This window comes from Dendrobates tinctorius, unplaced genomic scaffold (genome assembly GCF_039654945.1).
Source record: "Dendrobates tinctorius isolate UK_male_01 unplaced genomic scaffold, ASM3965494v1 ptg000030l, whole genome shotgun sequence".
Taxonomy (NCBI): Eukaryota; Metazoa; Chordata; class Amphibia; order Anura; family Dendrobatidae; genus Dendrobates; species Dendrobates tinctorius.
In genome coordinates, this window is record NW_027361698.1 from 6,106,458 (window position 1) to 6,129,035 (window position 22,578).

The following is a 22,578-nucleotide window of genomic DNA, read 5'->3' on the forward strand; positions in this document are numbered from 1 at the left end:
GCGGCAATTCTTTGCGATTCCGCACAAAAGAATGAGCATGATGCGATTTTTTCCGCGATGCGATTCCGCCGCGGATAAAAGCGCAGCATTAGCACAGCATGTGCGGAATGCCATAGGAATGCATGGGGGGCGTTCTGTACACGATTTTTAAGCGTTTTCGCGCCGAAAATCACGGCAAAAACGCTTAAAAATCGCTACGTGGGCACATAGCCTTAATGTAATGTTGCGGCTACAAAAAAAAAAAAAACAATTCCAGCGTTTTGACTTTTTTTTCTCGCCACGCCATTTAAAGATCAGGTTCTTTTTTTTACTGATAGACTGGGAGATTCTAAACGCGGCAATACCGAATATGTGTATGTTTAATTTTTTTTATTATTGTTTTATTTTGAATAAGGGGATAGGGGGATAATTTGAATTTTTATTTTTTTTATATTATTAAAAACATTTTTTTTTACTTTTGTCATGTTTCAATAGTCTCCATGGGAGACTAGAAGCTGCCATAACCCGATCGGCTCTGCTACATACAGGCGATGATCAGACCTCACTTGATATGAGCGCCAACCACCGGGCTGCACTCATAGCAATCTGGGAGTGACAATCATAGAGGTCTCCAGGAGACCTTTGGTTGTCATGCCAACCCATCGACCTGCAATCACGTGTCGGGGGTCTCCGATGGGCGGAATTCCAGCACGATTGCCGGAAGTGCATGTTAAATGCAAGAGTTTGACAGTGGCATTTAACGAGTTAATAGCCATGGGTAGATCGCGGCTGTTCCGGGCACAAGTCAACTCATCGCTGGAGCCCACATCAAAGGGTGGGAGTCCGCCATTGGTGTAAATTTACGCCAGATGTCGGAAAGGGGTTAATGGCAATTACTATGATAGAGGTCCTCTTTAAATAGCAATTTAAGAACTATCAGCTGTAAATTAAAAACGTGCTGTTTAAAGTACCAGTACATTTAAAAGAATAGCGTATATACGGTGTGTATATATATATATATATATATATACACATACATATACACCCATACATACACAGTACAGACCAAAAGTTTGGACACCTTCTCATTCAAAAAGTTTTCTTTATTTTCATGACTATGAAAATTGTAGATTCACTCTGAAGGCATCAAAACTATGAATTAACACATGTGGAATTATATAATTAACAAACAAGTGTGAAACAACTGAAAATATGTCTTATATTCTAGGTTCTTCAAAGTAGCCACCTTTTGCTTTGATTACTGCTTTGCACACTCTTGGCATTCTCTTGATGAGCTTCAAGAGGTAATCACCGGAAACAGTCTTGAAGGAGTTCCCAGAGATGCTTAGCACTTGTTGGCCCTTTTGCCTTCACTCTGCGGTCCAGCTCACCCCAAACCATCTCGATCAGGCTCAGGTCTGGCGACGGTGGAGGCCAGGTCATCTGGCGTAGCACCCCATTACTCTCCTTGGTCAAATAGTCCTTACACAGCCTGGAGTTGTGTTTGGGGTCATTGTCCTGTTGAAAAATAAATGATGGCCCAACTAAACGCAAACCGGATGGAATAGCATGCCGCTGCAAAATGCTGTGGTAGCCATGCTGGTTCAGTATGTCTTCAATTTTGAATAAATCCCCAACAGTGTCACCAGCAAAGCACCCCCACACCATCACACCTCCTCCTCCATGCTTCACGGTGGGAACCAGGCATGTAGAGTCCATCCGTTCACCTTTTCTGCGGCGCACAAAGACACGGTGGTTGGAACCAAAGATCTCATATTTGGACTCATCAGACCAAAGCAGATTTCCACTGGTCTAATGTCCATTCCTTGTGTTCTTTAGCCCAAACAAGTCTCTTCTGCTTGTTACCTGTCCTTAGCAGTGGTTTCCTAGCAGCTATTTTACCATGAAGGCCTGCTGCACAAAGTCTCCTCTTAACAGTTGTTGTAGAGATGTGTCTGCTGCTAGAACTCTGTGTGGCATTGACATGGTCTCTAATCTGAGCTGCTGTTAACCTGTGATTTCTGAGGCTGGTGACTCGGATGAACTTATCCTCCGCTGCAGAGGTGACTCTTGGTCTTCCTTTCCTGGGGCGGTCTTCATGTGAGCCAGTTTCTTTGTAGCGCTTGATGGTTTTTGCCACTGCACTTGGGGACACTTTCAAAGTTTTCCCAATTTTTCGGATTGACTGACCTTCATTTCTTAAAGTAACGATGGCCACTCGTTTTTCTTTACTTAGAATTTGTATTATAGCAAGAAAAGAGCAGCTAACAGTCTATTCAGTAGGACTATCAGCTGTGGATCCACCAGACTTCTGCACAACACAACTGATGGTCCCAACCCCATTTTTAAGGCAAGAAATCCCACTTATTAAACCTGACAGGGCACACCTGTGAAGTGAAAACCATTTCCGGTGACTACCTCTTGAAGCTCATCAATAGAATGCCAAGAGTGTGCAAAGCAGTAATCAAAGCAAAAGGTGGCTACTTTGAAGAACCTAGAATATAAGACATACCGTATTTTCAGTTGTTTCACACTTTTTTGTTAATTATATAATTCCACATGTGTTAATTCATAGTTTTGATGCCTTCAGAGTGAATCTACAATTTTCATAGTCATGAAAATAAAGAAAACTCTTTGAATGAGAAGGTGTGTCCAAACTTTTGGTCTGTACTGTGCATATATATATATATATATATATATATATATATATATTTTTATTTTTTTTTCCCTTTATAAGGGAGATCTAATGATTATATACTCAAAATTTGAGATTTTGATGGAATTTCCTGTTCTGATTTCTGTCACGGTGTCTGGTTGTCACGTAAACTTTGAGGTCAACTAACCAAAATCTATTGCTGTCCCCCACATACACACAGAAGTGAAGTCTTAAGCTTTGATTTCAATCATTTTCCAAATAAAAGTTTTTAAAAACTACTGATCTTTGATGTAGAAAAAGCATGATATTTTTGAAGATCTCTATAATGTGCCGACAAACACAGGAAGAGAGTAAGTCATTGGACTAACCCGCCTCCCTGCCATGAGTGTTCTCCTCTAATAAACCAGCCTTTGCAATTTACTCATCACTGCTGTATGTGCAATGCTCTGTTACATACTCTGTGTGATCTGCCCTATCGAAAAGCCTCCCTCTCCTCTTTCTGGTGTACCATGCACAACCTACTGTTTCCATGAGGTTAGATCTATTTTAGATTCAGCAGAACAGTCAACTACGTAAAGAAATAACACATACTCTACAGCATTAAAAGGGTAGGAGATTTATCAAAACAATTTAAAAAGATGCCTAAAATGACCATAGCCTTTAAATTAAAAAAAAAAAAATGGTATCACATTGTTAACTAAACGATCTTTTAGAAGTGTTCTTCCTGCAGGTCTCCTTTAATCAACAATATTTACTAGATCAAACACAGAAAGTGAATGAATAGGAAAGTACATGTCACTAAAAGAGGTTGTCCAAGCTTGGCACAAAAGTCTGCAGTCACTGTGAATCCTCAGTGTGTATAGCGCACGCTGTCAGGATTCTTCGGGTCCAGGATTGGGCGGTCATGTGGCCGCAAACATGCCATGTGCATACTCTCGGACACGGTCCAACTAGACGTTTGTGGCCTTGCTCAATACAAGTGAATTGAACAAGGATGAACACGTAGTTGGATTGTGGCCGGAAGTATGCATATCACAAATTTCCAGTCATGTGATTGCCCGGCCTCATCGCCGGCATTGGTAGAATCCTGACAGCACAGACTTTAAGGGTATATGCACACAGTTTTTGTAAGGTGATCAAAAACCATGTTTTCAAACGGAAACTGCTTCATGAGAAGTTACCATTTTTAGAGAGAAAGCACAGGCGATGTCAAAGCCAAATTTAAAAGCTTATTTCAAGCATTATAAGTTATCAGCTATCCACAGCACAGGTGATCGCGTGCGGATAGGTCAGAGAAGGACAGATAGATAATAGCTTTGAATAAACTTTTAAAAAAGTGATAATTTAGTTTGTGTTGTTTTTACATTTACTGAGATAAATGGCATTTTGGGGGGAGAACGCTTAAGATCCGTAAAAGCATACAATGAAATTCACGTAATAAATTTGGGTAATACCACAGATAATCTTTCCATTACTTATTAAGTCCACTACTCCAAATACAAGGTGAACGCCAAGTAATTACATTTCTAAAATTTTACTTTTTTTTCCCCAAATTTTCATTTTTTCATTTTTTTCTGAGCAGCTTTCTTTTTAACCATTTGAAGTCTCTTCATGGCATTTAACTGAGATTCTTGAGACGTCGGACCTTTGGCTCCAGACTGTTGATCTGCAGTAGCTTTACTACTGGAGCTTCCACTGCTTCCTGCAGAGCTGCCTCCTCCATTACTGCTGATCATCTGACTGCTGATGCTACTCCCAGAACTTACGCTTGGACTTGGCAGGCCTGTTTTGCTGACATTCTCGCTGCTCATAGTACGGCTGAGGCCTGTTTTTCCCAGTATTAGAGGCGGCAATGGTTTTAATGGAACAGAATTTGTACTGCTGCTCCCAGATCCTGGCTTAGAGGTAGATCCTGTCTTTATGGCTGTCAAGCTACCTGATCCCATGGGCTTTTGACCTGCAGACAGACTAGGAGGTTTTCCTCCAGCAGCCTGTGCTGCGTTCCCTAGTTTGGAGGATGCAATTGCAGCCGAAGCAGTTTTTGCTCCAAATGCTGCCCACCCTGAAAGACCACTTGCAGCAGAGGACGATGTTCCAGAATTAGAGGAATTGCCAGAGGCTGCCACTGATGCCTGTGATATAAAGTAGAAATTAAATGGTGGGTTATAATTAATGAGATTGCAGCAAATAGCAATATACACACATAAAATGCATAAACCATTTAATCAGTCTCCAGAGGAACAAAGTATCTAGCAAACAAAATAGAGGATTCCAGTATTGATATATCCAGATACACGTTCATACATCCAAATCTCCTCATATTCTCTTAGCAATGAACATATGTGTCCACCTATGATTTAGATAAGGCCATGCTGTGGGTGACGCAGAAAAATATTGACAAAGAAAATAAAAATGGTTTACTCAGTACACAATGTCTACCTTTCTCCACTGTTATCTTGTCTTAACTAAATATTGCCTGCCAGATGGCACTGATCCTCTCGCAACTTGTGTATGGAACTAGATTATCAGCAGCTGAAAAGATATGGGCTGTGCATGGGCCACACCTTCAGCTGCATCATGGAAACATACAATGCTGATGATGGTAGCCTGCAGTAATCTTTTCTTCTCAGAAATAGAGCTAGGACTAAAAATACTGCGGCATGGAGGCATGGACAATATTCAAATAGAAGCTATGTCTTTATTAAAGGGAATCTGTCAGCAGGTTTTTGCCCCCTCATCTGAGACCAGCATGCCGTAGGCAAAGAGCAGCTGAATCCAACCATGTATCACTTAGATCACTTGGGGCAGCCATTCTTACACAATCAAGAGTTTTTACATTTAGAAAGAAGCAGAGCTGAAGAAGCAGCAGGCTCTGTATATACAATGTCTATAGACAGTGAGGTGCCTATCACAGGAGGGGGCGTGCGTGTCCAACTAGCATGCAGGTGCTGATGTATCACAGCAATGATAAGCTCCTGGTGCGAAAACAATCACTGCAAGCAAACAAAACCAGGAGCTTGATAAGAGAGGCCTCTGTTTTAAGCCTTAAGGTACTGTCACACTTAGCGATGCACCAGCGATCCCGACCAGTGATATGACGCGGTCAGGATCGCTGGTGCATCGCTAAGTGGTCGCTAGTGAGCTGCCACACAGGCAGATCTCACCAGCGACATCGCTGGGGACGGGGGTCGCTACTTACCTGTCAGACGAGGCGATCCTGATGTCCTCCCGCCCGCGTCCACGCATCGCTCCTTGGCGCCACAGGAAGCCCAGCAGGAAGCTGACGATGAGAAACGGTCCAGGACGTTCTCGCGCGATCAGCGATAACCAGCGGGGGGAGCGGTCGGAGGTAAGTATCAGACATAGCGATATCGCTAGCAATATCGCTATAACGTCACAAAAACCTGTGACGTTATAGCAATATTGCTAGCGATATCGCTTAGTGTGACAGGCCCTTTACACCATGCTGTCTCCAACTTATATAGCAAAAACCTGCTGACAGATTCCCTTTAAGCGAGTGATAAAAGTGCGCACTTAGAAAAAAGGCAATACCAGGAGAGATTAACCAAACCATTTCAAAGTGCTCCTACCATGAGACAGTAGATCAAAGTGGTGCATGTAAATAGTTAAACTGGTAAAAGTGTGCACTTAATTTAGTTCCGTGGTATGGACTTTGCAGAGGTGGACTGGTTGGTTGTACTGTGCTCACTGAAGACACAACACTCATGTCTGATTTATGTTATGTTACCATGGTGAGTTTTTTAAACAGAGTATTTTCGCTGCACAGAAAACACAGAGTGGACAGTTCAAGCAAAGTGGATGGCATTTATAGAAATCTCATGCCCTCTGCTTTTTTCAGTTTACATACTGCGTAAACTGATCTACGGCGCGTGTTAATCTGTAACATGCTGATTTCTTTGCGAGTACACCAAATTTTATGTTCAGATTTTTTCCATAGACATGCCCAAGCATACAAACATGAGAATCAGTGCGGGTTAATAAAAAAACTAGTGTAGTACTCAATGGTCAAGGTGGTTTGTGGCTGAACAGCAAGGAATCAGCAAGTTTTCATTTTTATGTGGTTCAGAAAAGTATTGCTGTCATTTTAGGGTATGTGCACACGATCAGTAAATGCTGCGTGTTGGTTACTGCATACTTCTTCAGCATCAAAATGTTACAGTATAGTGGATGGATTTCAAGAAATCCCATGCCCACTATGTGTCCAGAGACGCCCGCGGCTCACCTGCAGAGACGGACATGAAGCGTGCGTCTTTCCAGACCGCAGCTTGTCAGTTTATCTTGCGGATGTGTGAATCTCCGCAAGATAAATTTCACCCTTACAATGTATTGGATGCGGTGAGTACGCACGGTTCAGTGAACACGGAATCATCTGCGTTTAATAGCCGGCAGCGCTTTGGACGCTGCGAACAAGCTCTGCGTCCAAAGCTCTGCCAATTCCTGACAGTGTGCACGTACCCTTAAAGAAATATTCCATTACAGAAAGTGATGACATATTGCAAGAATATGCCATTACATTAACTATACCAAGGATTAGGTAGGAGCATACTCTGTTTAGCTGCCAGGACCTGGACTAATCTTAAGCACAAGACTGGGCAGGGTAGAACCTTCAAGGGGCCGCAGGGCTGGTGCCCATTCCCTCTGGGGTAGACCGTCCTATATGCTATAGGACAGGTAAAATAAGTCAATACCTTCACTTCTGTCCTTTTGAATGCTAAGAATGTGTTAGCGGAATCAGTTTTGGGTTTCATTTCAGGTTTGATGATGGAGGTGTCCTTTACTACCAGCATTGTTGCAGAAACGGCTGATGGGGAAGGCTTCTGAGATGGCTTCTGATTTTTCTGTGCCTACAAGAACAATAATTAAACAAAATCAAAGAAATCAGTAACACAGAACAGCTTAAATAGTATGTAGTCAAAAACATATGCACAAGAGCCTGCACTGGAGTATTTCCATCTTAACCCCCTTCCCGTCAATAGCCATTTATCATTTTTGTCATTTCATTTTTCCTGCTCTTCTTCTAATAGCCATGCATTTTTTTAGGAGACATACCAGTATGAGGGCTTTTTTTAAGTTTGTTTTTCTTGTGGGATGAGTCGAAGATTGATATAATATCATCATTCACTTTACAATAGAATCTACTGAAAAATTAGAAGAAAATTCCAAATGGTGTAAAATGGTAAAAAAACAAAAAAATAGAATTCGGCCACTCCAAAGACATACTGATAGGGAATTTAGATTGTGAGCCCCATCGGGGACAGTGATGAAAATGTGTGCAAAACTGTAAAGCGCTGCGGAATATGTTAGCGCTATATAAAAATAAAGATTATTATTATTATTATTATTATTATTATTGTTTTTGGGTTTTGTTTTTACTGCATTCCATGTTTGGTAAAATGTTCCAGAACCATGAAATGACAATTGCTGCGATACCACACTAGTAGTTTATTCATTTACATGTTACTGGTTTTAGTTGAAGGTGGGGTGACTGAGAAATCAATCAGGACCCCTCTGTTCTCCTGCGGCTCCAGGCAATGCTGATCGGAGGTGGACTGGGGTCCACCCGGAGCTCTCCAGCGTCTGTCCTCCTTCCCTTCCACGCTGCCTTGCAGTGACCATGTTTCGGAAGGGACGCAGGACACCAGTCCCCTTCAATTGATGTAACTTCCGGTTGCATTCCATCGTGGAACGAACAGTGTTTTCCGGCCCTCAGGGCAGAAGGAATAGTTAACTGGCGCAGCAAGGAGGACACCAATGACCTTCACGGAGGCCTCCTGCAGTTTGGAATCAGTGGGAATTCTTCAGGGAGGGGAGAAGTCACATCCAAAGGATGACTACTGCACTGGGTCACAAACATTTCTATATAAGGTACCCTGACAAGAAGACACCCTAAGGTAGGACCGATCCAATAAACCCATGGAGGGTGCATCTTCTCTTAGCTCTGCATCTGCTGAGCCCAGAGTGAACCCAGGCCCAGTAGGTAATCCTGGGGTGGGTGCCTCATTATTGGGAGTAGGATATGGTTATCACCGCCTTCTTCCTTTTCTTTCAAGGGGACAAGGATTCTACACCAAAAACGAGAGGTAAATCTACGGGCTGTAGATGTGCCATTTGTAAAAAGAAGTTCCCATCCTCACATTAAAAGCAATTAAGTTAGGAGTGCACAAAAAAGATTGGGATGAAAAATAATCTCTAATAGTGGAGTTAAAGGGGTTGTCAAGTCAAAACCGATATATCTGTAGTCACTCTGTGTGACTGCAGACTCATGAATCCCCCCAGCGCTCGCACTGTGCACTGCGGGGATTCGCCCGTTCCAGACCCAGGACTGGAGGGTATGTATGAGTTATACATACCCCCGACCAGTGGGCGTGGCCTCACTTCATACAATTGTATGGAGCCGAGGCCGCGTCCCATCTAGTGATGCGGCCAGCCAGTTGGCGTGTCCAACTAGAGGGAATGACCTCACTCCATTATCCGGTATTGTCGGTGAGAGTGGTCAGCCATATGACTGCAAATATGTGGTTATGTGACCAATCCCTCTCGCCGGCAATACTGGATAATCCTGAAAGCGTGCAGCAAGCACTAAGGATTCAGAAGTCTGCAGTCACATAGAGTTGGCAAATATGATAGAATCCGACAGTTTCACAGTCCACAATCATCATTTTAGCATCATATTCCTACATTCAAGGACCTTACCATTCTTTTCATCTGTCTAGTACAGCGTGCACAATACCAGACCAGACGGGGATCATTCACATCCTTATCTGTGACTTGAGGTTTGTGACAATCTTGATGGTAGAGATTATGGCATTCCTGACATTCTACCAGCTGATTACCAGAGAAAACGGTCATCTGTCTGGAATTATTGAAGCATATGGGAGTCAAATAGAAATTCAATTTTTTTAGTCGCTATTAAAAGCGTGCAAGATTGCATTTCATTTAATTCAACATGTGCCTGTGAATAGGAGTGGTGGCAGAAGCAATATCTTCATTTTACAAATCATTAGATTTCAATCACTTACCGGCAGACTACGCAGGCTAAACCCATCTCCATGGCAAAGTCATCTGCATTAGTTTCATCAAAGTTGGAGAGATCAGTCATTGGTATGTCCTTACTATTCGGCACAGTGATTGGTGAGGAGCGCGCCTCTGGTTTTTCCAAGCGCGGCTTCTTCGGTAAATCAATAGGGTCACCTATATCTGCCTTCATCTATCATGACAAACACAAAGTGAACTATAGTACGGCAGCACTGCCAACGTACTAGAATCTCACTTCACAAAGAGATAACCAGAACTACAAGAGCAAGTTAGATAGAATACATTTGAATCCATTCCCTGGACCTACCTTCTCTGCAGACCTCTTCTCTGCCTCTTTCTTCACCTTCTCTATTGGCAGTGATTTCAGGATGCTGCTTGCAGAACTGCTGCTAGTCTTCACATCTGACTTAGGTTTAGGCAGCGTCACTTTAGACTGCTCCGCATCCTACAACAAGAGAGACGTTGTTCTAGTCAAGGGTCATCTGTGATTCACAGCTACAACTCCATAATTTTTTATGGTACTTTTAGAAAGCTTGTATATTCTTCTTGTAAAAAAAAAAAAAAGTAGTAAAGTGACTTAACACTGTTAGGAACAAGCAGTAAGCGCCTCCATTTTTTATGAAATCCATGCAGTCAAACCATCAATGAGCCTGGTCTTATGTGAATGTGATTCCCCCAAAACAGACAAAGTGAGCAAATATGCCCTCATCAACCATCCTGCAAGCAGTATGAACCCCATACAGTGTCCCAGAAGTCATAGCAAGCACTTCCCCAGTATGCACCGCACCCCAGCTCTAAACTTCCCTGGTAGTCATAGCAGCAACCCACACAAACTACCTGAGAAGAGGACTTACTCCTGCCCTGCTCCCCAGTAGTCATAGCCAATACTCCCATTTTCACAGAACTCATGTATGCTCACTTCACCAGTATTCAGCACTTGTGAGGAAAGGAAGATTATCAGCTTACCGCTACAATGCCAACAATATCACTATGAAGTCGGTGCATGGAATCCTCCAGATCAGCACGCCTTGATATGTAGCACATGCCAAAGTGGGGGATGAGGAATAGGGATTGTAAAATCCAGCACCGAATAGAAAAATTTTCAGTAGGTAAAACTCAAATTTATTAACACTAGAACTACCGGAGGGGTCATTTTGACCCTTTTGCTATTTCTTTTTCCTATAATTTCTAAAATTTTAACAAATGAGTTCTGACTTTTTGAGACTTTTATTTATTCATGGTAGTGTGTATTTTAGACACAAAAATGAATTGTAACTTTTTCAGGGGCCCAGATTTTACAATTCATACCTATAAGTACTGAAGGGGTCAATTTGACCCCATACATAAAAGTAGTAGTAGGCAAGTCACCTAATATTACAGAGTACAGAAAATCACAGTGCTTCTCCCTAGTTGTAGAGTGTAATTGTATCTTTGCATATCAGGGATGATTCAGCATTTTGTTTTGTCTAAACTTGTCTGAACATGTTTGATCCATGTCTCTTGTAGCGATTTCTGTCTGCATTTCAGTAGCAAACATTACAGTTGAAGCTACAACTCTGCATATTTGTACAGTGTCGTTTTATTACTTCTGCGATCTTACAAGTCCCTTTTTGCGACGTATATTTGAAGCATGAGTAAGCAGAGGGGTCTGACAAGTGATGAAATTCTGAAATGTCTTCAGAATTTATCTGAAAATGAGTCAGAAGAAGTGGCCCATCATCCGCAATGTCTGAACCACAAGCAAAAGAACAAGAAATCCGCAAGCGTTGAAAATGTGGAGTTGGAAGATGCAACGAAAACAAAACAACTAAAACTTGCGCAAGCTGTAACTAACCAGTTTGTGGAAAATGCACTGGGAAAGTGGAAGAAAGTACTGTTTGTGTTAACTGTTGGACACCGCATGCTATGACCATGTAAAAGGAAAATGCGTGCTGTACTTGATCTTAACACTGTTCCTACTAAGTTAAAATAAATGTTCTTTAATTTGTTGGCAACAAAAAAGTTATTTTTACTCCAGAGTCAGTACTTTTGAATGGGGGTCAAAATGACCCCTAATGGTAGTTATAGGTATTATGAAACATTCGGTAGTTCTAGTGTTAAAGAGGTTACTCCATTAAAAAAGCCATAGAAAAACAGGGGTCCTTATTCGACTATCGCTAGTCTGAAACGTGCTATGTTCAAATATACCCCCCGTTTTTCGATGGGATTTTTAATGGAAGAATAATTTGAATTTTACCTAATGAAGATTTTTTTTTATTTGGTCCTGGATTTTACAATCCCTCTTCTCTATCCCCCGCCTTTGCAAGTATTCAGCACTGCCCATAGCCGCACTTTCCTAGCAGTCACAGCACCACTCCACCACATACTTCCCAAACAGTAACACCAGAAGACTTAAAGGGAATCTGTCACCCATATTTAGTGATATCATGTAAAGATATCACCCAATTGTGCGTCCCATAAGGATTCTATTAGGGCTTTTGACTCCCCCGACCCCGCACCTTTGAGGCATAAATACCTTTTTTATCTTGTTGGGGATGTATGCAAATCGCCGTGGTCCGATACGATGGGCGTGGCTTAGTCGCCTCCCCCCCTCCCCTCGGCCTGCTTCATGTAATCTTCATCTGTGAATATCACAGATAAACGTTGGTTTCCGCGCTTGTGCATTGTAAAGCCTCCGGCGCCTGCGCAGTATGCTTTGCTCAACTGTGGGCGACGCACATAAATCGCTACTGCGCATGTGCCGGTATTTTCCAGCGCGGTCTATGCCCCGGAAATGTGTCCTGCATGTGAAGACTTCCGGGGCATAGACCGCGCTGGAAAATACCAGCGCATGCGCAGTAGCGATTATATGATTCGCCCACAGTTGGGAATAGCATATTGCGCAGGCGCCGGAGGCTTTACAATGCGCAAGCGCGGAAACCAACGTTATCTGTGATATTCACAGATGAAGATTACATGCAGCAAGCCGAGGAGGAGGAGGGGAGAAGGCGAGTAAGCCACGCCCATCGGACCGGACCGCGGCGATTTGCATACATCCCCAGCAAGATAAAAAAGGTATTTATGCCTCAAAGGTGCGGGGTCGGGGGAGTCAAAAGCCCTAATAGAATCCTTATGGGACGCACAATTGGCTGATATCTTTACATGATATCACTAAATATGGGTGACAGATTCCCTTTAAGGCACCGTCACACACAGCGATATCGCCAGCGACATCGCTGATTTTGTGACGCCCCAGCGATATCGCTGTGTGTGACATGGATCAGCGACCGGCCCCCCTGCCGGGTATCGGTGATCGTGCTCCATCGTCCTGGGCCTTTTCTTAATCGCTGGTCTCCCGTTGGCCAGCACGCATCGCTGTGTGTGGCAGCAAGAGACCAGCAATCAGCGATGCTTGTTTCCAATGTAAACAGCGGGTATCTAAGAGCCGTGTTGTTATGAATGGGTCACTGAGGAGAAAAAAGCAAAACAAGCTAAGTCACAGAAAACCAGAGAGGTTGGTAACTATGCAGATCCCTGATCTTACCACAACAACTAGCAGTAGCCGTGGAGCGTGCCTACGATGTTCCTAGACGCCTCGTCACGGCCGGAGGACTAAATAAGCCTAAAGCAAGAAAAGGGAAAACTAACTGCCCCAGAGCAGACCCCAAAGGAACAGATAGCCCCCACACATGTATTGACGGTGAAACAAAATGAAGGCACAAACACAGGCAGGAAAATAGGCTGAGCAAATGATGGGGCCCAAACTAACTAGACAGGAAAGGAAAGGAAAGACACTGTCTGCAACCTGCAAAAAACCCTACAAAAATCATGTCCAACACTGAAAGCAAAATTAACCCTGAAGTCACTAGACTTCTCCCACTATATCAGTACTCTGAAATATTCTGAGACAGAGCAAAAAGAGACCGAACTAGTAAGGGACAAAAAGCCAATTGGCAAAATACTGATAAATAAGAGTGGAAATTCAGCACAGCCCCCAGCCGGGGCTGGCTGACCACACAAAAAACTGAAAAGACCAACAAAATCAAGTGTGAACATTAGCAGAAAAACTTAGCTTTAGATGACTGGAACAGAGCTGAAACCAGAAGGAATCACCAGCAACTGAATAGGGCGTCGGCTGTCTTAAATCCAATCTGAGAATCCTGAGGTCCAATCGTCATCCTCATTCTCAGGTGGCAGACCTCCACCGATCAAACCAGCCCCACCACCTCCTGTCACCACCAGAGGGAGTCTGGAAGGGGAACTCACAGCTGGTGAACCAGAGAATGAACTCACAACAGTACCCCCCCCCTTGAGGAGGGGTCACCGAACCCTCATCCATGCCACCAGGCCGATCAGGATGGGCCCGGTGAAAAGCACGAACCAATCTATTGGCATGAATATCGGAGGCAGAGACCCAAGAATTATCCTCCTGACCATATCACTTCCATTTGACCAAATACTGGAGTCTCTGTCTAACCAAATGAGAATCCAATATTTTCTCTACCTCATATTCCACATTGCCTTCAACCAACACAGGGTCAGGAGGTGCTGCAATAGGAACCACTGGCTCAACAAACCTCTTCAACAGAGATTTGTGAAATACGTTATGGATCTTGAACGTACCTGGGAGAGCCAATCGAAACGAAACAGGATTAAGAATTTCCAAAATCTTATCAGGACCAATAAATCTTGGCTTAAATTTAGGAGATGCAACCTTCATAGGAATATTCTTAGATGACAGCCAAACCATATTACCCACTTTAAACCGGGGACCAATGGTCCTATGCCGGTTGGAAAATCGCTGGGCCTTTTCCTGAGAGAGTGACAACTTATCCACCACTTGGTCCCATATCTGCTGCATTCTCTTAACCACAGTGTCCACACCTGGGCAGGACGAAGATTCCACTTGCCCTGAAGAGAATTGAGGATGAAACCAAAAATTACAGAAAAAGGGTGACATCAAAGTGGCAGAACTAGCTCTATTGTTCAGTGTGAATTCGGCCAAGGGCAAGAATGAGACCCAATCATCCTGATCAGCAGATATAAAACATCTCAAATAAGACTCCAAGGTCTGGTTTGTTCTCTCAGTCTGTCCATTGGTCTGGGGATGAAACGCGGAGGAGAAGGATAACTGAATTCCCAGATTGGAACAAAAGGCTTTCCAGAATCTGGAAACAAACTGGACTCCTCTGTCGGACACAATGTTCTCAGGAATCCCATGTAACCGAACCACCTGTTGTAAAAACAAGGGCACCAACTCAGCGGAAGATGGCAACTTTGGGAGTGGTACAAGATGGACCATCTTCGAAAATCTACCACAAGTCACCCAGATAACAGTCATTCTCTGAGAGACAGGAAGATCAGAAATAAGATCCATTGAGATATGGGTCCATGGCCTCTTGGGCACTGGCAAGGGCATCAGCAACCCACTAGACCCCCGAGAGGGTTTAGACCGAGAACAAGTCCCACAGGACTGTACAAAATTCCTGACGTCACGAGATAAGGCAGGCCACCAAAAGGACCGACTCACCAAATCTCTGGTACCAAAAATACCTGGATGACCAGCCAATGCGGAGCAATGAATTTCAGACATCACTCTCTTTCTCCACTGGTCAGGAACATACAATTTTCCCATAGGGCAACGCTCAGGTTTATCCTCCTGAAATTCCTCCAGGGCGCGTCTCAAATCGGGCAAAATGGCAGAAAGAACTACCCCCTCACCTAGGATGGTAGTAGGCTCGGTCACACTAAGAGAATCAGCAAAGAAACTCCTAGAAAGGGCGTCTGCCTTAACATTCTTAGTGCCCGGAAGAAAAGAGACCACAAAATTAAAACGCGTGAAAAACAAGGCCCATCTAGCCTGTCTAGGATTCAAGCGTTTGGCCGACTCCAGATAAATCAAATTCTTGTGATCGGTGAGGACCACAACTTGATGTCTAGCTCCCTCCAACCAATGTCTCCACTCCTCAAATGCCCACTTCATAGCCAACAATTTCTGATTCCCCACGGCATAGTTGCGTTCAGATGGGGAGAACTTTCGAGAAAAGAAGGCACAGGGATTCATCTTAGAAGTCACAGGGTCTTTTTGGGACAAAACAGCTCCTGCACCAATCTCAGAAGCATCTACCTCCACCTGAAATGGAAGTGAGACATCAGGTTGCCGGAAAACTGGAGCTAAAGTAAATCTCTGCTTAAGCTCCTGAAATGCTGAGATAGCCTCAGGAGACCAATTCAGCACATCAGCGCCCTTCTTGGTCAGATCAGTCAGTGGTTTGACAATACCAGAAAAATTACCTATAAATTTACGATAGAAATTAGCAAAACCCAAAAACTTCTGGAGGGCCTTCAAAGAAGTAGGCTGAACCCAATCATAAATGGCCTGTACTTTGGCCGGGTCCATTTCAATAGTCGATGGAGATAAGATAAATCCCAAAAATGAAATCCTCTGTACACCAAAGAGGCAATTCGATCCCTTAACAAACAGGGAATTCTCCCTCAAAATCCGGAACACAGTCCGGACGTGTTCCACATGAGAATCCCAATCACTAGAAAAGATCAAAATATCATCCAGATAGATGATCAAAAACTGATCCACAAAGTCACGGAAAATATCACTCATAAAGGACTGTAAGACAGAAGGGGCATTAGTGAGCCCAAAAGGCATCACCAGGTACTCAAAATGTCCCTCCGAAGTATTAAACGCCGTCTTCCATTCATCCCCGTGCTTGATGCGAATAAGATTATACGCCACCCTGAGGTCAAGCTTAGTAAACCAGCAGGCACTCTTAACTCTGGAGAATAAATCAGACATCAGAGGTAATGGGTACTAATATTTAACCGTCATCTTGTTAAGGAAACGATAATCAATACACGGTCTTAATGAACCATCTTTCTTGGTCACAAAAAAAAAAACCCCAGCACCGAAAGGTGACGAGGATGGTCTAATATGACCCTTCTCCAATGACTCCTTAATATAGGATCGCATAGCATCATGTTCGGGTACTGATAGGTTGAAAAGCCGACCCTTGGGAAATTTACACCCAGGCATCAACTCAATTGCACAGTCATAACTCCTATGAGGAGGCAAAGACGCAGACTTGCTCTCACTAAATACATCAGAAAAATCGGCTAGATAATCAGGATCATCATGAGACTGAGGAGAGATGGAGAAAACAGGAGCGTCCCTAAGAACACACTGACAACCCCAACTCACCACAGACCCAGATTTCCAATTCAAAACTGGATTATGAGTTTGCAACCAAGGAAAACCCAGAACAATAGTATCATGCAAATTATGCAGCAACAAAAATTTACAATTTTCTTGGTAGTCTGGGGCAACTCGCATTGTCACCTGGGTCCAAAACTGAGGTTTATTCTCCGCCAAAGGAGTAGCATCAATACCCCTCAAAGGAATAGGCGTCTGCAGAGGCGTCATGGAAAAACCACAACGTTTAGCAAAGTCCAAATCCAACGCTGCTCCTGAATCCACAAAAGCATTCGTGGAAAATGTGGATAAGGAGCAGATCAGAGTAATTGCCAAAAGAAACTTAGGTTGTACCCTGCCCACAGCAAATGTGTGTGCAAAACGTTTCTCTCGTTTTGGGCAGACAGAAATAATATGAGAGACGTCTCCACAGAAAAAAAACACAGCTTATTACGCCTTCTAAACTCCTGACGTTGCGCCCTAGACAAAACCCCATCACATTGCATAGGTTCAGACGTTTGTTCAAAAGGTGGCAGCGCCTCCCGTGTAGTTTTATGTTCACGTAAACGCCGATCAACTTGAATGGCTAATGACATAGCATCATCCAGACCAGAGGGAACAGGAAATCCCACCATAACATCTTTTACGGTCTCTGATAAACCCTTCCAAAAGAGAGCTGCCAAAGCACTATCATTCCATGTAGTAAGGACCGCCCACTTTCTGAATTTTTGACAGTATAACTCTGCAGAATCCTGACCCTGGTATAATGCCAACAGGGTTCTCTCAGCTTGATCAACAGCATTAGGTTCATCATACAACAACCCCAAGGCTTGAAAAAATGCATCCACATTAGTCAGAATAGGATTTTCAGGAGTCAGAGAAAAAGCCCAATCCTGGGGATCGCCACGCAGCAAGGAGATGACAATTTTAACCTGCTGCACAGAGCTCCCCGATGAACTAGGCTTCAAGGCCAGAAATAATTTACAATTATTCTTAAAATTCAGAAATTTAGACCGATCCCCAGAAAACAAATCAGGAGTGGGGATCTTAGGTTCAGCAGCATGTAACTGAATGAGGTAGGTGGAAATTCCCTGCACTTCAGCAGCCAGCTGCTCCACACGATCAGACAATTGCTTAATCTCCATTAGGAAAAAGAAAAAAAAAATCCTCCTACGGCCCCAGAGAAAAAAAGAGGAAAGAATATATAAAAAAATAAATTTTGACACTTTTTTTTTTTTTAACAACTTTTCCCTGCTTTTGAGTACCCTAGAATCTGCGGTATGGCTGGTGATTCTGTTATGAATGGGTCACCGAGGAGAAAAAAGCAAAACAAGCTAAGTCACGGAAAACCAGAGAGGTTGGTAACTATGCAGATTGCAGATCACTGATCTTACCACAACAACTAGCAGTAGCCGTGGAGCATGCCTACGATGTTCCTAGATGCATCATCATGGCCGGAGGACTAAATAAGCCTAAAGCAAGAAAAGGGAAAACTAACTGCCCCAGAGCAGACCCCAAAGGAATAGATAGCCCCCACACATGTATTGACGGTGAAACAAGATGAAGGCACAAACACAGGCAGGAAAATAGGCTGAGCAAATGATGGGGCCCAAACTAACTAGACAGGAAAGGAAAGACACTGTCTGCAACCTGCAAAAAACCCTACAAAAATCATGTCCAACACTTCTGATAGCAAAATTAACCCTGAAGTCACTAGACTTCTCCCACTATATCAGTACTCTGAAATATTCTGAGACAGAGCAAAAAGAGACCGAACTAGTAAGGGACAAAAAGCCAATTGGCAAAATACTGATAAATAAGAGTGGAAATTCAGCACAGCCCCCAGCCGGGGCTGGCTGACCACACAAAAAACTGAAAAGACCCAACAAAATCAAGTGTGAACATTAGCAGAAAAACTTAGCTTTAGATGACTGGAACAGAACTGAAAACCAAGAGCTGACAAGCCAGAAGGAATCACCAGCAACTGAATAGGGCGTCGGCTGTCTTAAATCCAATCTGAGAATCCTGAGGTCCAATTGTCATCCTCATTCTCAGGTGGCAGACCTCAACCGATCAAACCAGCCCCACCACCTCCTGTCACCACCAGAGGGAGTCTGGAAGGGGAACTCACAACTGGTGAACCAGAGAATGAACTCACAACACCGTGCGGCTCTTAGTTACCCGCTGTTTACCTTGGAAACCTGCGTGCACGCGGGTTTCCAGGGTAAACAGTGGGTATCCAAGAGCCACGCGGCTCTTAGATACCCACTGTTTACATTGGAAACCAGCTTGCTCGCTGGTCCTGATCGCTGGAGGGGCTGTCTAAGTGACAGCTCACAAGCGATCAGCCTAACGATGTCCCAGCGATCCCATCCATGTCGGATCGTTTGTGGAATCACTGGGACATCGTTATGTGTAACGGGGCCCTTATTCCAGGCCCCCTCCTCAGTAGCCGCAGAAAGACCTCTCATGCTGCACCAGTATTCTGGAATGCACTAACCCAGACAATCTGATTAATACCTAGCTCCCCACATTTTAAGCGGGTTTGAAACTTATCAATTATGTGTTGCTTTGTATTGTTTTTATTGTCTGTACATGTCCCTGTGTAATTGTAAAGCGCTGTGGAATATGTTGGCACTACATAATTATTGAAGGTTTCTCCTCAAACGTCACACGATGTGCCCAACTACTAAGGGGAACTTACATACAATAAGTCATTACTGATTGTAAGGCTGACAGATGCCATTTGCCTTCTTTACAAACACCAGAATACCATATGATATTACATACAGTATTTGCACATTGTAAAAATCCCCTTTTGTAAAAAGTTATTTGTGTGCTTCTGTCAAACCTTTAGCGGAAGTCGATACCCAATGTCAATGCTTTTACACAGAGATTCATCCAATAATGCCTTCAGTCTCTCCGCAGAATCTTTGCTCTTAGAATGGAGAAAACCAAGTGCTTTCAAAAAAACTGGATCCAACTCTGTGTTCATCACTGCCGCCATGTTTTGACCCCTAAGGACAATAGAAAAATCTTCATGTCACAATGCTATTCAATATTTATAGAAATAGAACACATTTCCAGAACAAGTCTCTTTAGATAACTTTAGCCCTGGCACAACCATGGGGGCATTTAGTCCACAATTCCCTCTAAGTGATTTCTGCTGATGCAGTGATATCATAGAGACAAGTCATGGACATGGATGATAAACTTACAGCCTCATCCTCTGCTTCCCATATTGACACATAGAAGTAAAGAACAAATTTAATGAAAGCCATTTTTTTTAATGGACAAAATAGCACAAAACCTCTTCACTATTTTGTCTGGCGTTTTGGTCAGAATCTGAGGATCCAAACAAAATGTAGTCCTAGCAAGTGTCCCGGTTTGTCTAATTATAATCCCAGATCCCACCAAATAGCTTATTGTGCCACGGGAAGCCAGGACCAGCCAGGCATATTAGTAGTGGCTGCTGTAGGGAAGGTGTAGTATGCCATGTCAGCTATATGTCCTAGTAGGGTAGATGGACCGGGGATGAGCAGAAATTTAAGGATCAGTTTGTGAGTAAAATGACAATGTTCATGTGCGCACTGTGGGAAAAAAACATGCAGATAACGCGAGCGGTGCTGCAGATCTGACACCGCCAGGTGCACACGATCCGGAACTAGCAGCACTTTGGACACAGAGCATGTCCGCTGCATCCAAAAACGCTGCTGTCTAATGAACAAACGTGAATCCACATGTGCTCACTGAACCGCACAGATTCATCGCATTCAACACAGTTTATTGGTGAAATTTCTCTTGCAGACACTAGCATCACCGCAAGCTAAATAGACATACTTCGGTGAGCAGCAGCCGTCTGTGGGCATGGGATTTCTAGAAATCTCATCCACTATTCTGTAACATCTGGCCGCTGTGGGTTGGACCCACAACAATTCCTGATCGTGGGCACAGACCCTAATATAAATCTGCAGCAGAATTCGGATTGCGCACAGAACAAGAAGCCATGGTCCTCCCCCGCTCACCCTCGGTTTCCTATGAACCAGCCTATATACATATATCCATGGGGTCTCCTATGGGCCACTTGTCCTGGTGGCACCCATTTGTTGTGGCATACCATGACAGCGCCTCCACCCTGTGTATATGGGTTACTGTAAGTCCCACTACTGTACTATAGATTTATAGAGAATAATTCAAAGGGAAAATCCACAAATACAAAATCTGTGACACTGGTCAATCACTAACTACAACTGCCAGTAAGTGATGGAGCACAGAATCCATAAGTAAGAACATTACTGCTCCACCGTGACACAGGGAGCTGGGTGAGAAGAGCTGCAGAAGGCTCTGCTCGCCTGGAGGCCACACAGGACAGCTGTACCCCCTCATATACTGCCCCGCGGGACAGCTGTGCACTCTCCCATATTGCCCCACGGGACAGCTGTGCCCCCTCCCATACTCCCCCAGGGGACAGCTGTGCCCCACTCCCATACTGCCCCACGGAACAGCTATGCCCCCTCCCATACTCCCCCGGGGGACAGCCGTTCCCCCCTCCCATACTGCCCCGCGAGATAACCGTGCCCTCCTCCCATACTCCCCCGGGGGACAGCTGTGCCCCCCCCTCCCATACTGACCCACGGGACAGCTGTGCCCCCCCCCTCCCATACTGACCCACGGGACAGCTGTGCCCCCCCCTCCCATACTGCCCCGCGGGATAGCTGTGCCCCCCTCCCATACTGCCCCGCGGGACAGCTGTGCCCCCCCCTCCCATACTGCCCCACGGGACAGCTGTGCCCCCCCCTCCCATACTGCCCCGCGGGACAGCTGTGCCCCCCCCTCCCATACTGCCCCGCGGGATAGCTGTGCCCCCCTCCCATACTGCCCCGCGAGATAGCCGTGCCCTCCTCCCATACTCCCCCGGGGGACAGCTGTGCCCCCCCCCCCTCCCATACTGCCCCACGGGACAGCTGTGCCCCCCCCCTCCCATACTGCCCCGCGGGATAGCTGTGCCCCCCTCCCATACTCCCCGCGGGACAGCTGTGCCCCCCTCCCATACTGCCCCGCGGGACAGCTGTGCCCCCCTCCCATACTCCCCCGGGGGACAGCTGTGCCCCCCTCACATACTGCCCCGCGGGACAGCTGTGCCCCCCCCCCTCCCATACTGCCCCGGGGGACAGCTGTGCCCCCCTCACATACTGCCCCGCGGGATAGCTGTGCCCCCTCACATACTGCCCCGCGGGATAGCTGTGCCCCCCTCCCATACTGCCCCGCGGGACAGCTGTGCCCCCCTCACATACTGCCCCGCGGGATAGCTGTGCCCCCTCACATACTGCCCCGCGGGATAGCTGTGCCCCCTCACATACTGCCCCGCGGGATAGCTGTGCCCCCCTCCCATACTGCCCCGCGGGACAGCGGTGCCCCCCTCCCATACTGCCCCGCGGGACAGCTGTGCCCCCCTCCCATACTGCCCCGCGGGACAGCTGTGCCCCCCTCCCATACTGCCCCGCAGGGCAACTGTGCAACCTCCTATACTGCCCCGCAGCCCAGCCTCAGCCACCCTACTCAGTCATTACCTGACCCCCCCCCCGGTATTCGGCAGCTCACTGGCTACTTCCGGGTGTATGAAGCAACGGTGCGTCCTCCCCCTGCTCCGCGAACCGGAGCTAAAGGTTCCGCTCGTGCCTCTCCCGGAGGCCAATTCCGGTAG

The 22,578-nt window shown here is 45.1% G+C and overlaps 2 protein-coding genes across 5 annotated transcripts in view; one reads left to right on the forward strand and one right to left on the reverse strand.

Moving 5' to 3' along the window:
- Window positions 1-3,235: 3,235 nt before the first annotated feature.
- On the reverse strand, window positions 3,236-22,577 carry INTS12 (integrator complex subunit 12). Of its 3 annotated transcripts, none has more exons than XM_073571823.1 (7): window positions 22,445-22,577; window positions 19,726-19,891; window positions 9,999-10,136; window positions 9,676-9,863; window positions 9,350-9,509; window positions 7,345-7,500; window positions 3,236-4,767 (listed from the first exon to the last, which is right to left on the reverse strand). In XM_073571823.1, the coding sequence occupies exons 2-7, from the start codon at window positions 19,879-19,881 to the stop codon at window positions 4,192-4,194; spliced, it is 1,374 nt and encodes a 457-aa protein (XP_073427924.1). In that variant the 5' UTR covers window positions 19,882-19,891; window positions 22,445-22,577; the 3' UTR covers window positions 3,236-4,191. The 3 variants fall into 3 exon arrangements, with proteins under 3 accessions (XP_073427924.1, XP_073427922.1, XP_073427923.1); XM_073571821.1 differs by lacking the exon at window positions 22,445-22,577 and adding an exon at window positions 20,900-21,326; XM_073571822.1 differs by lacking the exon at window positions 22,445-22,577 and adding an exon at window positions 20,715-20,851.
- GSTCD (glutathione S-transferase C-terminal domain containing) overlaps window positions 22,437-22,578 on the forward strand; it is a 196,373-nt gene continuing 196,231 nt past the window's right edge. The window contains exon 1 of one of the 2 annotated variants that reach the window (XM_073571819.1): window positions 22,437-22,574. Coding sequence is in view for 1 of the 2 variants with exons in the window: in XM_073571814.1 (XP_073427915.1) it covers window positions 22,493-22,574 (82 nt within the window). In the remaining variant the exon portion in view is untranslated. The remainder of the gene's footprint in view (window positions 22,575-22,578) is intronic. The other variant, XM_073571814.1, reaches the window with a different exon arrangement.